General features: G+C 44.0%; 1 protein-coding gene across 1 annotated transcript in view; it reads left to right on the top strand.

Moving 5' to 3' along the window:
- The first annotated feature begins 226 nt into the window (after positions 1–226).
- Ttc39b (tetratricopeptide repeat domain 39B) overlaps positions 227–14,282 on the top strand; it is a 109,251-nt gene continuing 95,195 nt past the window's right edge. The window contains exon 1 of the mRNA XM_048352164.1: positions 227–446. Within this exon, the coding sequence (XP_048208121.1) occupies positions 405–446 (42 nt within the window). The 5' untranslated portion in view covers positions 227–404. The remainder of the gene's footprint in view (positions 447–14,282) is intronic.

The raw sequence follows: 14,282 nt of genomic DNA, 5'->3' as shown, positions 1-14,282 counted from the left end.
AAGCCCGAAGCCGGGCCTCCGGGGTCCTCTTCCAGGGGGCGAGCCGGATCAGCTGGGTTTGATATGCAAAGTGACCCAGCCCACTCGAGTACGGGAGTGGGGGGCGGGGCTAGCATCGGGAACTGTGGTTGGCTGCTTCTGTCCGGGCCGCGTGCAGAAGGCGGGACTAAGCCTGCGGGGGCGTGGCTAGCGACGGGGGCTGCCGCCCGGCGTCCGGCTCGGGAAATGGTCGCTGTGCGGGCTCCGCCGCGCCGGGGGCGGGGACAACCTCCTCCCGCGGAGCGCGGTGCCGCCCCCTTCCTCGCTCTCTAGCTCCCGGCTGAACCCCCAAGCGGAGAAGACGAGAGTCGGCTCGAAGTTCCCGAGCTGGTTTTCGTCCACCTGGCAGCTGCGGGAGGAGGAACATGGCGCTCGTAGGCAACCGAGTGGAACTGGAAGCGGACGAGGTACTGGCGGCGGGGCGTGCGGGGCCCGGGAGGGATGCTGAGCCCCGCCGGGACGGCGAGGTCCCGCCCCCCGCGGTCCCGGGGATTTGAGACCCACTGTCGATGACCCTGAGGCAAGGGCAGGGACTGCGGCGGGGCCACCTGGCCCTGGCAGGTCTGTGGCGGGCGAGGCGAGGGGGTCCCGTTGGCGGGCGGGCACCTCTCTGGGGTGGGGTGGGGATGTGGGGATGAAGGGACCCGGACTGGTAGCCCGCGGGCATATGCATGCAAGCGGGCGGGCTGGCGGGCGCGCGGGCGCCAAGGACTCGCATCCGGACACTGGCCCTCCAGGAATTGGTGCCATCCTTCTGGACCAGTAGATCTCGCCTTCTATGGAAGTTTCCTGGTGGCTTTAAGATCGGTTGTCAGAGAAGGGGGGGGGGGGGGACAGCGGAGCCGAGGGGTACCGGGGTGTGCCGGCGGGGCTGCCGTGGCCTGTGCCGGCTTGCTTCCCTCCTCCCTCCCCTGGGCCGGGACACTTCCCCGACCCGATCCGCAGTCTTGGTGCTAGAGGGAGGGAAGGAACTTGGGGAACCGCCTGCGTCCTCTGGTGATCTCAACTTTGAAGCAATTAACCACTTCCTCCGGAGCGTGGCGGGCGGCCGGCCGGGTCGGAGCGCTGCGGGACCGGCGCTCTGGACCTGTTGATTTTCTCTCCGCCCCGGAGCCTTTCAGCACTCGGCAGCCAGGGAGAGCGCGCCGTCCCCACGCTTGAAGTTGAGGTTCTGGTTCCGGCGGCCGCCGCAGCAACTGTCTACACCCGCAGGCAGCCTCCGCTGCTGCCATTTTACCTGACTTGAGTTTTACAAGTCGCTGCCTGAGAAGGCTGGGGTTTCTAATGATGCAATAGTTAGATGATCTGGAGGAAGGTGGCTAGGATTCCTGGCTATCTCTTTAATGCCAGGAAACGCCTGGCGACAGGTAAATTCCATATATAAATGTGAGCCTTGAAATAAAAACAGAACGAAAAACGAGCTACAGTTCCTTGACACTGCTGTCCAGGGCCTGCCTTGCAGCAGCCTGTCCCTTGGAGAGAGGGGCAACGCACCAATAAAGTGGATGGAGCTTATTCAGATGCATATAGATTGTTGAAAACTTTCAAACGACAGGAGAAAGCAGAGTAACATTTGTTTCTGTTTTCATTAGTAACAACTTACATAGTTTAGGCTGTCTTTTTGGCACGACCTGGTATTGGTTTTTTGTTTTTCTTCTCTTCCATTCCTCTTTCTGTCATCAAAGTCATGACGCTTTTACAGGACTTTGGCTATACCTTCACTTCTTCCCACAAACGTTTTTTATGGCTCCTTTTGGTATATTACGTAGACATCATTCTATATTACATCTATGTTCTTGAATATCCGTATTCCTAGGATTCAAGAATCCCTACGTTTTGTTACTAATTACTTATCCCAGGCTTGTCCTCAAGGGCTTCCTGGATGTGGGTAAACAGTTAACCGTGCTAAAAATGAGGAAACAAAAGATTGGGAGTGGCTGGTAAATGTGGAGTGAAATGTCTTGAATCTTGGTGTGCTTGTAGAGAAAATTTTGCAATGTGTAGGGCTATGCACTAGGTCACTGTTGCTATAATTTACTGTGGACTAGGACTTTATTGAGAGGATGTTAATAATACTGAGACAAAAGGTGCAAACTGGGACTGTTCTGGCAAACTAAGACATTGTGTACATCTAAACCACTGCCTACATGATGAACCAAAATATTGAGACAAGTTAGTTGTAGAAGACGACTCTAGCTCTGTGGGGGAAGTTAAATTTTAGAGTAGTAGACAGTCTGGCACAAAGATATTTGGCAAATAAATGTGTGAACAACTGTACAAAAGATGTTGCTTCATAACTTCTTAGCTTTCGCTATATCATTCTTGACTCAACTTCTGTCCTTCATTGTATGTCATATGTTGGTGTATAATGTAAATTTAGCAAGCATTTATTGAGCATTTTCTCTGTGCTCAAATTTAATAGGTGTCTATGTAGAAAGAGATGTAATAGAACTTCTGTGAAGTACAAGAAACAACTGTTTCTTGTACTGTGAAGAACAAGAAACAGTTGAGGACAAGATAAACAAATAAGAAGTATGGTGATGTAAATTGGATGTTCCCCCTTTTTTGTAAGAACTCCTTAATTGTAAATGGCTGAAAAACTGTACCTAGAATGAATGTGACCTTGTTCTTCAGCTTTACCATGTATAAAAAATGAAATAGCTATTTCAGCTATGAAGATTTTAGTATGCTTAAAGAGACTTTGCCTGTCTTTTGTGGCCATTATTTGATGGTTTTGGGAAATAGAAAAGGGATAAAGTGATGTAGTTGGAAAAGAACCAGACTAGAAATTAGGTAAACTCACTTCTCAGCTTTCTGCCTCATAGTCATTCACTTATTTATGTGCACAAAAATCTGATATGTTAGTACTAAGTCTTGGAGATATGAACTAGACAGACCAGGGCATTTTTATGAATAGTGACCTTGACTGAATGAGTCTCTCAACCTCAGGGCTCATTCATTTTCCTCATCTGATGAAGGAAGGGCTAGAGGATTTAAGTGTTCTACTTCTGAAAGTCTATGCTAAGTTGCTGGGGCAGGAGTGGAGGGAACTCCAAGGAGCTTCAGGGTTAAGCTCTTCTTCATACATAGTAGCTGCAGGTTAGGTGTTTTCTTGGGAAACTGATTTTGTTTGTGTTTTTCTCCTATCCCCCAGGTGCTAGGAGGATAAATATGGGAGCATAGAGATTAGGACTTGTATCCTCAATGGGGCAAAATTGGTCCTGTGGGAGGGACAAGGCCATCTGAGATAATATACTGTTTTGTGGCTTTCTAGCTCAATTGATAACGTTTTAGTTTTTCAATTTTTCTATTTGAGTTTTCCTGGATGTTACTGGAGCAGCTTTGATTTCAGTTTCACAGAAAATGTATACTATGCAAATCAATACAACAAATTGAAGGCAAGTAGATGGCTGTGATTGGAGAATGGTCTATCAGTTGCTTGAAAATGAAGTTTTAGCTCATTAAGTGACCTGCATATCCTTATGAGCTCTCATTGGCTGCCTTGTGGGCTGTTGCTTGCAGTAGCTTTTTTTTTTTCTTTTTTCTGTTTATTGTGTGTGCCTTTTTTTTAGGAGTAAGTGAACATTTTATGCAGTTTGTATTTTAAAGTTATTCAACATTTTGTCTGCCTAGCACTTGACAAAGTGCTGGAAATGTGCTATGTCATGGAAAAGTGCTATGTCAAAGTGCTGGAAATAGGTAATATTGATGGTACTTTGGTGAATATCTAGTAGCTAGTTAAACTAAAAAAATTTTCTTATGTGAAAACAAAAACATTCACTAAAATTATTCTAATTTCTAATCTAAAAGTAGAGTGGTACTGGAGCTTGCACCCTACCACTGACCTGTATTATCTGCCTCTCAAAAACAACTTTAAGCTAGGTGCTGGTGGCTCACACCTGTTATCCTAGTTACTTAGGGGCTGAGATCTGAGGATCACAATTCAAAGCCAGCCTGGGCAGTAAAGTCCCTGAGACTCTTAATCTCCAGTTAACCACCAGAAAACTGGAAGTGGTGCTGTGGCTCAAGTGGAAGAATGCTAGCCTTGAGCCTAAGAGCTCAGGGATTGTGCTCAGGCCCAGAATTCAAACACCATGACTGACAGAAAAAAAAACAAAAAAAGAAAACACAATAACTTTAAGAAAAAAAATATATGTATATACACACACATATAGACACATATGTATGTGAATATGGATACACACACATACACATATATGTATGTGAATATGGATTACCCCCCCTCCTGCCTCGTACTGGGGCTTGAAGACAGGGTCTTGTGTTCTCACTTGGCTTTTTTCATTCAAGGTTGGTGCTCCACTACTTGAGCTATACTTACACGTACAGTTTTTTACTTAGTTGGAAGCTTTTCTGCCCAGGCTGGCATTGAACTTCAGTCCTCAGATCTCCGCCTCCTTGATAGTTAGGATTATATGCATGGGCCACAAGGGCCTGGCTTGAACTAAGTTTTGAATTAAAAAAAAAAAAAGGAGGGCTGCGAATGTGGCTTAATGGTAGAGTGCTTGCCTAGCATGCATGAAGCCCTGGGTTCGATTCCTCAGCACCACATAGACAGAAAAAAGCAGAAGTGGAGCTGTGGCTCAAGTGGTAGAGTGCCTTGATCAAAAGGAAGCCAGGGACAGTGCTCAGGCCCTGAGTTCAAGCCCCAAGACTGGCAAAACAAAATATGGTTGCATTGCTGATAGTATATGTTATGACTAAATATGTTAGGATTTTTATTTATAATTTGACACATGCATTTTAAAACAAAGTTACTCAGTAAGTATAGTTGTCAGGCTAAGTGTTAAATCCTTAAGACTTTGAATTTAACTTATTGTTTTTAGTCATTCTGAGTATTGATCTTGTCTGTCTGTCTAATGATTCAAATTAAAATGTGGGAAAGTATACTTTTTTAAGGGAGTGATAATGAAAAAGGTTGAGAAACAATGAGTTAGGGAAATAAACGGCTTATGTGAAAGATGCTTTGGTCTAGGATTTGAAATACCTGATTCTGATATAGAACATTTTCCTTCAGAAGTTTTTTTTTTTTTTTTTTTTTTTGCGCCAGTCCTGGGCGTTGGATTCAGGACCTGAACACTGTCCCTGGCTTCTTTTTGCTCAAGGCTAGCACTCTGCCACTTGAGCCACAGTGCCACTTCTGGCCATTTTCTATATATGTGGTGCTAGGGAATCGAACCCAGGGCTTCATGTATACGAGGTGAGCACCCTTTGCCAGTAGGCCATATTCCCAGCCTCCTTCAGAAGTGTAGATGAAGTGTTTTTGTTTTGTTTTTGGTCTTGGGACTTGAACCCAGGGCCTCGGGACTGTCCCTGAGTTTGTTGTTGTTGTTGTTGTTGTTGTTTTGTTTTGTTTTTGCTCAAGGATAGCACTCTACCACTTTGGGCCACAGCACCACTTCCTGTTTTATGCTTGCCTGGGCTGACATTGAACCTGGATCCTCAGAAGATCTCAGCCTCCTGAGTAGCTATGATTACAGGCGTGAGCCACTGGCACAAGGCTAGATGAAGTTTTGATAAAATTGATTGCCTTGTGATTCATTCTTTCATTCTGTTGATACCTCAGATGTTAACAGCTGGGAATACACAGGAAATCAAGATGGTTACTCTCCTAGAGAAGCACATGGTCTTAGCAAAAAACACAGTTACAAAAAGCACCCAGTTCTGTTTTGGGGTAAGATAAGGTTCAGGTTTCATCTTATGGTCCCACAATAGGGCACTGTGAGAGAGCATGTGAGATGCTCTCAGTAATTACTCTAGTACAAACAGGAATGGCTTGCCATCCTTGCTTAGGATTAGCAAAGACTGGATCTTGAAGAAGGAACAATTTTGCTGGTCAGAGAAAGAGGGATACAGTGCAGCCTGGGTGGAAGTTGTAGTAGGTAGGGATTGGGGCAGAGCAACGTCACCATGGAAAGGAGAGCCTTGAGGGTTGAGGCTAAAAGTCTAGCTTTGGTCATTTGATGTAATGGTCTGGATGTCCTGCTAAGGAGTCTGAGCTATATCTTCTAAAATTGCATCTCAAGAAGGTTTTTGAGAACAATCAGATTGTTTATTTTTGTGAGATAAATATGGTCACATTGATGTGGGCAGGTTGTGGATTGGCAGGAGCTGGCCCAACAGTACATATAGGAAGTGATGAGACATTGAGGTAGAGTGAAGGCTGTGGGGTTGGAGAGAAGAGGCCATGTTTGAAGGACTGCTCAGTGAGAACATGGAGAGAGGGAGATTTGACTTGGGGACCCATTCTCTGGTTTGAGGGTCCATGGTGTAGGGGAGAGAGGGGAGCGGGAGCCATGCAGTAGTCATTCTGGTTCCTTATGTAACAAGATTGAGTGGCAGTTGCCTAGGGAGGAGAGAAGGGGTGAATCTCATCTTTTTGGGTGGGTATAGAAACTGGGGAAGGAAACCCTGTGGATGGCCCAGAGTGTCTTTACTGAGGGAGTCTGGCTGCTGACTTATGAGGATATGGATTGGGGCAAAATCAAATTATTTTTACTTTTTATTAGGTTTGCTATTAGATTTCTAATATATGCAGGCTTATGGAAGAGAAATAGTACTAACTTCAGCTTAGGTTAACATACAGGCCATTTTGCTGAAACATCCTGTCTTGAACTCCAATTCTTATCTATTCTTTAAATACTTTTTTTTCTGCCAATCCTGGGACTTGAACTCAGGGCCTGAGCACTGTCCCTGGCTTCTTTTTGCTCAAGGCCAGCACTCTACCACTTGAGCCACAGCGCCACTTCTGGCTTTTTCTGTATATGTGGCACTGAGGAATTGAACGCAGGGCTTCATGCATGCTAGGCAAGCACTCTACCAGTAGGCTACATTCCCAGCTCTTTAAATACTACTTCTTGGTGAACCTTTCCCTGTGCTTTTCCCTCTCGCTTTGTATCAGGGTACCCCCTTTCAAATTGTGTAGCACAGTTTCCTTCTATAGGCAAGTGTTGGTTCTTTGTGGGAGCTGTTTGCTTTATCTTAGCTCCCTGTCCATGGATCTGTTACTAATTATTCATGGTGCAGATCTGATTTGTAGTCTCTGTGAGACTCTTCATCTTGCCATCTTTTTGCCATCCTTTTCATCTTGCCACTTGTAGACTGCCTTCAGCTCCCGTCTTAGGTCATGAGCTCAACCAGTGAAGTCTCCAGGAGTCTTTTTACGCTTACTGCCTGCGCTTGTAAGGCAAGGCTTCTGGGAGAGGAGTGTTCCTTTTAAAAAACATCCCTTGTTGTTTAGTAATCCTCTTCTATCCCTGGGTCTCTGCTCCTGCCTGATGAACTCAATCTTTTCCCAGAGCCACTGTGGCCGGAGGATCATATCAGTGAGCTCATCACACCCCTCTAAAGGAACCCTAGATGTGTGGGATGACTGGGAGTTCATAATGCCATGGTGGGTCCTAAACTCTTTAGAGACTGTCTTTCTGTCTCCCTCAGTAGGGGCCTTTTGTGGACATGTTCTTTGACATTACTCTTGTAAAGTTGACATATACATAGGGTCAATGTATTTTATGGTATTTCAGTGAAACAGTACATGTATGAATTTGTTGAATTGGATGGTAACTTGTGAGAAGTATTTAGTCTGCTTTATCTCATTGAGCTCTGAGCTAGGTGCTCTGGAGGCAAACATAATTTCTACTCTAGGTGATGGTCTAGCAGGTGGGAGCAGATGTGTGTGCTGTGAACCATGGAGGAAGATGTATTTAGAGCACAGACAGGGGCATCTCACTGGGGGAAGTACAGCCAGTGATCGCTTCTTAGATGAGGCCATTTCTTAAAATTTTTGAGCCATAATTACTAGATGAGTGGGGGTTAGTCATGTAGACATGATTGGGGGGTGAGGGTAGCTCTAGAAGTCTGTTTCAGGCAGAGTAAACAACAGGATACAGGTAGGTAGAGCTTAGGGGGTGCCCATGGTGGCCTGTTTGCCTGAAAGGATAGAGAGGTAGAGAAGAGGGAGAGGGAGGGAATGCTAATTTACCTTTCCTCTGCCTTTTCCTGCTTTGAGGGCCCTCAGCTGATTGGTTAGTACCTGCTTACATGGGTGAGGGCAGATCTTCCTTAGTCTACTGATTACAAAGCCATTCCTGCCTTAATTGGTTCAGAAACAATGCTTCAATCTCTAGATAATCTCTTACTCTAGTCTAATTGACACCTAAAAGTAGCCATCACAGATAAGGAAGGACTTTTTGAGGCAGCCTGTGCTGTGCCTTTAAGGCTTGAGCTGTGGAGTGGTGTGTACTTTAGTAGTTTAGGTGGTTCTCTGCCAGAGTGCTAATCAGAGGGAAATAAGATTAGAAATTGGGAGGCTGGTGGAATTTTGATGTTTTGTTGTGTTTCTTGAGTGACTGTTTTAGCCCACTGAGGGCTATGTATATACCAGAATAGCTACATGCTGGCTAGTGCATAATGGGTAAGGTCGACTTTTGATTACTCCACAGGAGAAAATAGTAAGCAATATGGACACAGATAGATAACCATGAAGTGCATAGGAGAGTCCAGAGAGATTGTTAGTAGCCCTGTGTCCTAAAGAGGAGAAAAGAAAGAAGGTTCCTCTGGGGCAGTCATCGGAGACATCAGCATTCGGGTGTGTTCCTGCCTGCAAGGACATGGGAGGTCAGCTTACCTGGTTTGGAGATCAAGTCCTTAGTGATTAGATGTGACTCAGAGCAAGTCCTTTAACCCCTTGGGCCTTGGTTTCCTCCTAGGCAACACAAAGGTTGAAATGAATAAATGTTTGTAATGTTCCTTTCTGCTTTGACATCTATCATGTAGAAGGTGACATTTGATCTGGTGGCTTCTAGGTGTTGAATTTCAGCAGGTAGGGAGGGAGGATGTGTGTGAAAATTAAGACAGCAGCTAAAGGGACAGCTGCATGTATTGACAACTCCCTGTGTTCCAGCCAGTTTTTTTTTTTTTCTGTTTCCACTTTTGACAGTGAAAGGAGAATCCTCCTGTATTTATTTAGAAATGGCTTTTGATTTTGTTTTTACTTTTTTTGATAAAGAAAACTGTTCTTTTTTGAGATTAGGATCTTTCTAGTTTGCCAGTATTCCTGGACTTAAGTGCCCCTCCCAATGCAATGTTCTGCCACTGTGTCCGATGGAAGCTTTTTAAAGAAAAAAAAGAAAGGAACAAAGAAAGAAAGGAAGAAGGAAAGAAAAAAGCAGGGAGATCCCATCCCTTTAGTTTCACTTTCTCCCTTCTCAATCCTGTTTCCCAAGAGTAGGATAAAACTAATGACTGTAAACGGAGATGTTTTGGGTATGGAGCCAGGCAGGGTCAGACACGTTTGAGTTGAGGAATTCCGTAGGCTATGTGTAGTCATATAGACTCAAGTTGTGAGATACAGAGCTGTGAGAAAAAGCAGCCAATGCTGCTGTAATTTGCAGGATCAGCCACCGTCTCTCTGAGGTTGTGCTCAGCCCTCTTTTTCGCTGTCTCTGCCTCCTTAGGCCACTGTGTCCTGTAGCTCTGGGTTTCTGGTATTTTTCAATACATGAAGCATAATCTTAACACTCAAGGATAAAGCAAACAAACCTCAGATTCAGATCAAATGGGGCATGGACTTTTTAAGGGTCGACTGACGAGACACAGAGTGCAGGAGTCCTGGAGACAGTGAAGGCTGACTTAAGTCTTCTCTCAGGAGTCTGTATGTTATCTGTGCAGAATCACTCATTAAATGCTCATTGACCAAGACTTTCTTCCCCCTGCACAGAGCAGCTTTGAGCTTCTGAGGGAGCTGAGCAGTCAGCTAGACTTAGGGCCTGATTTCTTTCTTGTTGTCAGATCTTGGGGCACATTATGCCCCAAGATGCTTCTTTGATGCTTGTATTAGTCAAGGGTAAAATCAGATGGCATTTTAAAGAGTACCTGGTATAGGAAGTAAAATGGTAGTTCTCTTTTCTCTTTAGGGTATTGCCACCACAGCTCATTATTTTTGGATTTGATGAAGAATGTGCAGCTAATGTTTTGGTGTGCTAAAGTATAGTTAGTTTTTTTCAATCCTTTGAGAAGAATATTTTTCCAGAGCACATGTTTTATAAAGAGTAAGGAAGTGGTTGCTTATGGTCAGTTTGCTCTCTTAGGCACAGAATCAGGTTCAGAAGTCATGAGCATTAACTCTAAATTCAGTACCCTTTCCACTAGGTCAGGAGGCTGAAAACTATTAGAGGACCAAATGAGGTACATACTCCTCCTGCCAATTTTATAGGTAAAATTTGATTGGAACATAACCATCCCTCATTGTTTAGGTGTTGCCTGTGGCTGCTTTTGTACTATAATGGTTCAGTTGAGTAAGTGGAACAGCTTGTATGGTAGATACTGCCTAAATAGTTACAGGTCTTCTAGAATTTGTTGATCTCTGTACTGGGTGATTTTGAAGGGTATATATGTCACATGTATATATATATTATATGAATATGTATGTATACATATGTATGTAGATATATGCATGTGTATAATATATATACACATAGTAAGCTTGCTTATAATATTTTGTAAGCCTTAGGAATCCAATTTACTTATTTCTGTATAGATATTCCTTATTTCATGTAGTTTTATCAAAATAAAAGTCTATTTGATACATCCCATGAAATGATATGATGCTTTGGTGTGAGATATGGGTTTAAATTGCTGCTTTTTGTACAGCCTTGGTTAAGTTACTTAATATCTCTGTGCTTCAGTTTCTTCATCTGTAGAATGGAAACAATAGTACCTATTTCATAAGGTTGTTGTGAGGATTAAAGTCTTCAGAGTGCTAGGCATGTAGGGCTCAAGTGTCGGCTCTCAGCATTGTTTTCTCAACCCTGTACAGAACTGGCCTTATATAAAGATTGGTCCTTCTAGACTCCCACACACAGGCTTCTGCCCCTAGAGATTCCTGTAGAACAAATGCACTTACCTTCCAGGCTAATACTCAGCACTCCTGCTGGGTAAATTCTACAGATTTACAGTCCCCACACCTTTCCTTTTGGAGACCCACTTAACACCAAAGAGAATTGTAAACATGAACTCAACTGGGCCATCTGTTCTGGGGCCATTTTACAACTCAATAGGGTTAATATTTGCCAGCAAAAGAAGTGGTAATGTCAATAATATATTGGAAATAGTATTTGTCCACTGACACATAAACAGTGCTGTAACCTCTGATTTCTCTGTACAAGCTGTTTAGCTGTGCAGCCCCCTTTCTTATTGGTCAACATCAGTGTTTTGGTTTTTAGAGGGTTTTCATGTCGTGCCTGTATGTTAGTAAGAGAATGTGACTTGTAAAAGTCTGGCTTATCTTTGGTTTTTGTATTAATCTATTTTGTGCTGCTGTAGCAGAACACTGGAAACCGGGTATTTTATGAAGTATAAAGACTTATTTCTTACAGTTTTATAAGCTTAGAAATTGAAGATGGAAGGGCCACATTTGGGGAGGACCTTGCTTTATTCTAACATGGCAGATGATAACAGGTGGTGAGAAAGCATGCATTGAGAGAAAGAGGGCTGAGCTTTTATCAGGAACTTACTGTTAGAATAACTCATTTCTGAGATAACTAACCTACTCCTCCTATAGCAGTATTGGCATTGACCCATTCTGAGCGTTCTGCCCCTAGTACCTAAACACCTCTCAACATCCTTGCATGGGGGATTTAGTTTCCAACACATGAACTTAGGGGAACAGTTCATGTTTGGTGAAGTTTTCCAGTATAAGAGGTTAAAAGGTAAAGGTAAAGTTTAAGGGTTAAAGGTAAAAGTTTTTCTAGTATCAGAGGTTAAAAGGAAAAAGAGGTGGCAATGTGCAAGCACTGGAGAGGATTCTTGCTCTGCTCCAAAGCAATGTGCCATGGCAGACTACTCTTTTAAAATTGCAACGCCATTCTCACCTTGCTTCTTAAAATTTGTGCGTAGTTACTCATTGCCTTTGAGGTAAACTATGGTCACCCTGCCATGACATAGGGGACTTACTTATGAGTCCTCATGCTTCCCTGTGAGAGCTGGTTGCCTGTGCCTCATGCTTGTAATCCTAAATACTCAGGAGGATGAGATCTGAGGATCATGGTTGGAAGCCAGCTGGGGCAGAATGAGAGACTGTATCTCTAGTTAACCAGAAAAAAGCCAGATCTAGAGGTGGGGTTCAAGAGCTCTAGGCCCTTAGTTCAAGCCCCCAGTACCAGCTAAAAACAAAAACAGACAAACAACAACAAAAAAACTCAACCCCCCCACAACACCCCCGCCCCCTCCAGCAAAATAAAAGCAAAAACAAAAGCCCTTGACTGGTGGTTTTAACAAGCAGGTACCTTGTTAAGATGCATGTGTCTGGGACCTACCACCAGCAAATTTTACTCATAGTTCTGGGGTGAGTCCCAGCATTTTTGTGTTACCTACATGGAATTTTTGTTGTTGGTCATTGGGCTTGAACTCAGGGTCTCTGTGTGGTCCTTGAGCTCTTTTGCTCAATGCTAGTGCTCTACCACTTGGAGTCACAGCTCCACTTCTGGCTTTCTAGTGGTTAGTTGGAGATAAGAGTCTCAGGGACTTTCTTGCTCCTGCTGGCTTTGAACTGCAACCCTCCCATCTCAGCTTCCTGAGTAGCTAGGATTACAGGTGATCCATCAGTATCAGTATATGGTTTCTGATCGGATCTCCCTGGTAAATGGGCCTTTCTCACTTCCCAGTGCTTTCATCTGCTGTTTTCTTACCATCACTTAAGACCCCCTGCAGAACACCCCCACTCCCACCCCCTGCTGCAGCCTCTGCTGGAGAATAATCTCCAGATTCTACTTCTTTATTTCCCTGCCAGGTACTCACCAGCTGCTTAGCATCCCTGCCTGCCTCAAAGAAGAAATATTCCCCACTTGACATACAAGCTGTGGCATCCAACCAGGACTGTAATAGGTGCCCTGGTGTTCAGCAGGAAGGTTGGCCTTTCTTCCCCATAGAAACAAAGAAGCAAAGAAACTCACTTTAGTGTTTTATTTACAGCACCATAATTTATCTTATCAGTCAGAGGAGAGAGAATTTGTCTCCATAGTACATTAGCATTATCTCAATAAACTAAGGGATAGCTTTATTGAGTTATGATGTATAGATCACAACTTGTGTTTTACAGTGGTACAAATCTAACCCAAGTTTTCACACATCCTTGACAAATGCTCCATCAGTGACTTTTAACACCTACTTCAGAGTTCACTCTTTTTCTTTCTTTTTTTGACCAGTCCTAGGGCTTTAACTCAAGGCCTGAGTGCCCTCCCTGAGCATCTTTGTGCTCAAAGCTAGCACTCTACCATTTTGAGCCATAGTACCACTTGCAGCTATTTCTGAGTAGTGTATTTGAGATAAGAATATTTTCTGCCTGGGCTGATCTCAGCCTCCTGGAGTAGGTAGGATTACAGACACGAGTCAGCAGTGCCTCGCCAGAGTTTACTCCTGTTATGTGTTCAATGATAGCAAATTCATGGCTACATAGCCTGTAGCTTGTACCACAATCCAACAAGACATTTTCACCCTTCTAAAAGATCCCTTGTATACCCATTTCTCTTATCTGAGTTTTTTTTTTTTTTTTTTTTGTGCCTATCCTGGTGCTTGAACTCAGGGTCTGAGTGCTGTCCCTGAACTTTTGTACTCAAGGCTAGTGCTCTACCCATTTAAGCTACAGTTCCACTTCCAGCTTTTTGGTTGTTGATTGGATATAAATGTCTTGGACTTTATTGCCCTTGCTGGCTTCCAGCCAAAGGCTTCAGATCTCAGTCTCCTAGTAGCCAGACCTGAGAACAGAGCAGGGTGCTTTGCTCAGCTGAGGCATCATTCCAAAGGAAATCTTGAAGGATTGGTGAATTAGCCCTGCCCATTTCACTGGGAAGAAAGCAGATTGTGTAGTTCATATGGATGATGATGCTTTTTCCAGTTTTATAGTTCGTTCTCAGAGGCAGCTGCAATTTATCACAAATGTTGCCTTCCTGCTGGAAGGATGCACACATAATTGCACTTCTAAGCCATTCTCAGTTAAATAAAAGGGACTGTCACTGTATCCTGTTCAAGTAGGACAAAAAGTTGAAGATCAGCCTTTTTACCAGCACACCTGAATTTCAGACTTGTATCCCTTCCAAGCAAGGATTGTGGGAGAGAGGAAAGAACTGGGCCAGCTTGCAGCTTAGCAGATAGGGATGAGTGGTCAGGCAAGTTACTCTCCTTGAGCATCCATGCCCTTATAAGAACAGTGGAGATTCTAAGGCTTACCT

The sequence above is a fragment of the Perognathus longimembris genome, chromosome 1 (assembly GCF_023159225.1).
Source record: "Perognathus longimembris pacificus isolate PPM17 chromosome 1, ASM2315922v1, whole genome shotgun sequence".
Classification (NCBI taxonomy): Eukaryota; Metazoa; Chordata; class Mammalia; order Rodentia; family Heteromyidae; genus Perognathus; species Perognathus longimembris.
Note: the sequence above shows the minus strand (reverse complement) of the source record. Positions and strands in the feature narration are given on the sequence as shown.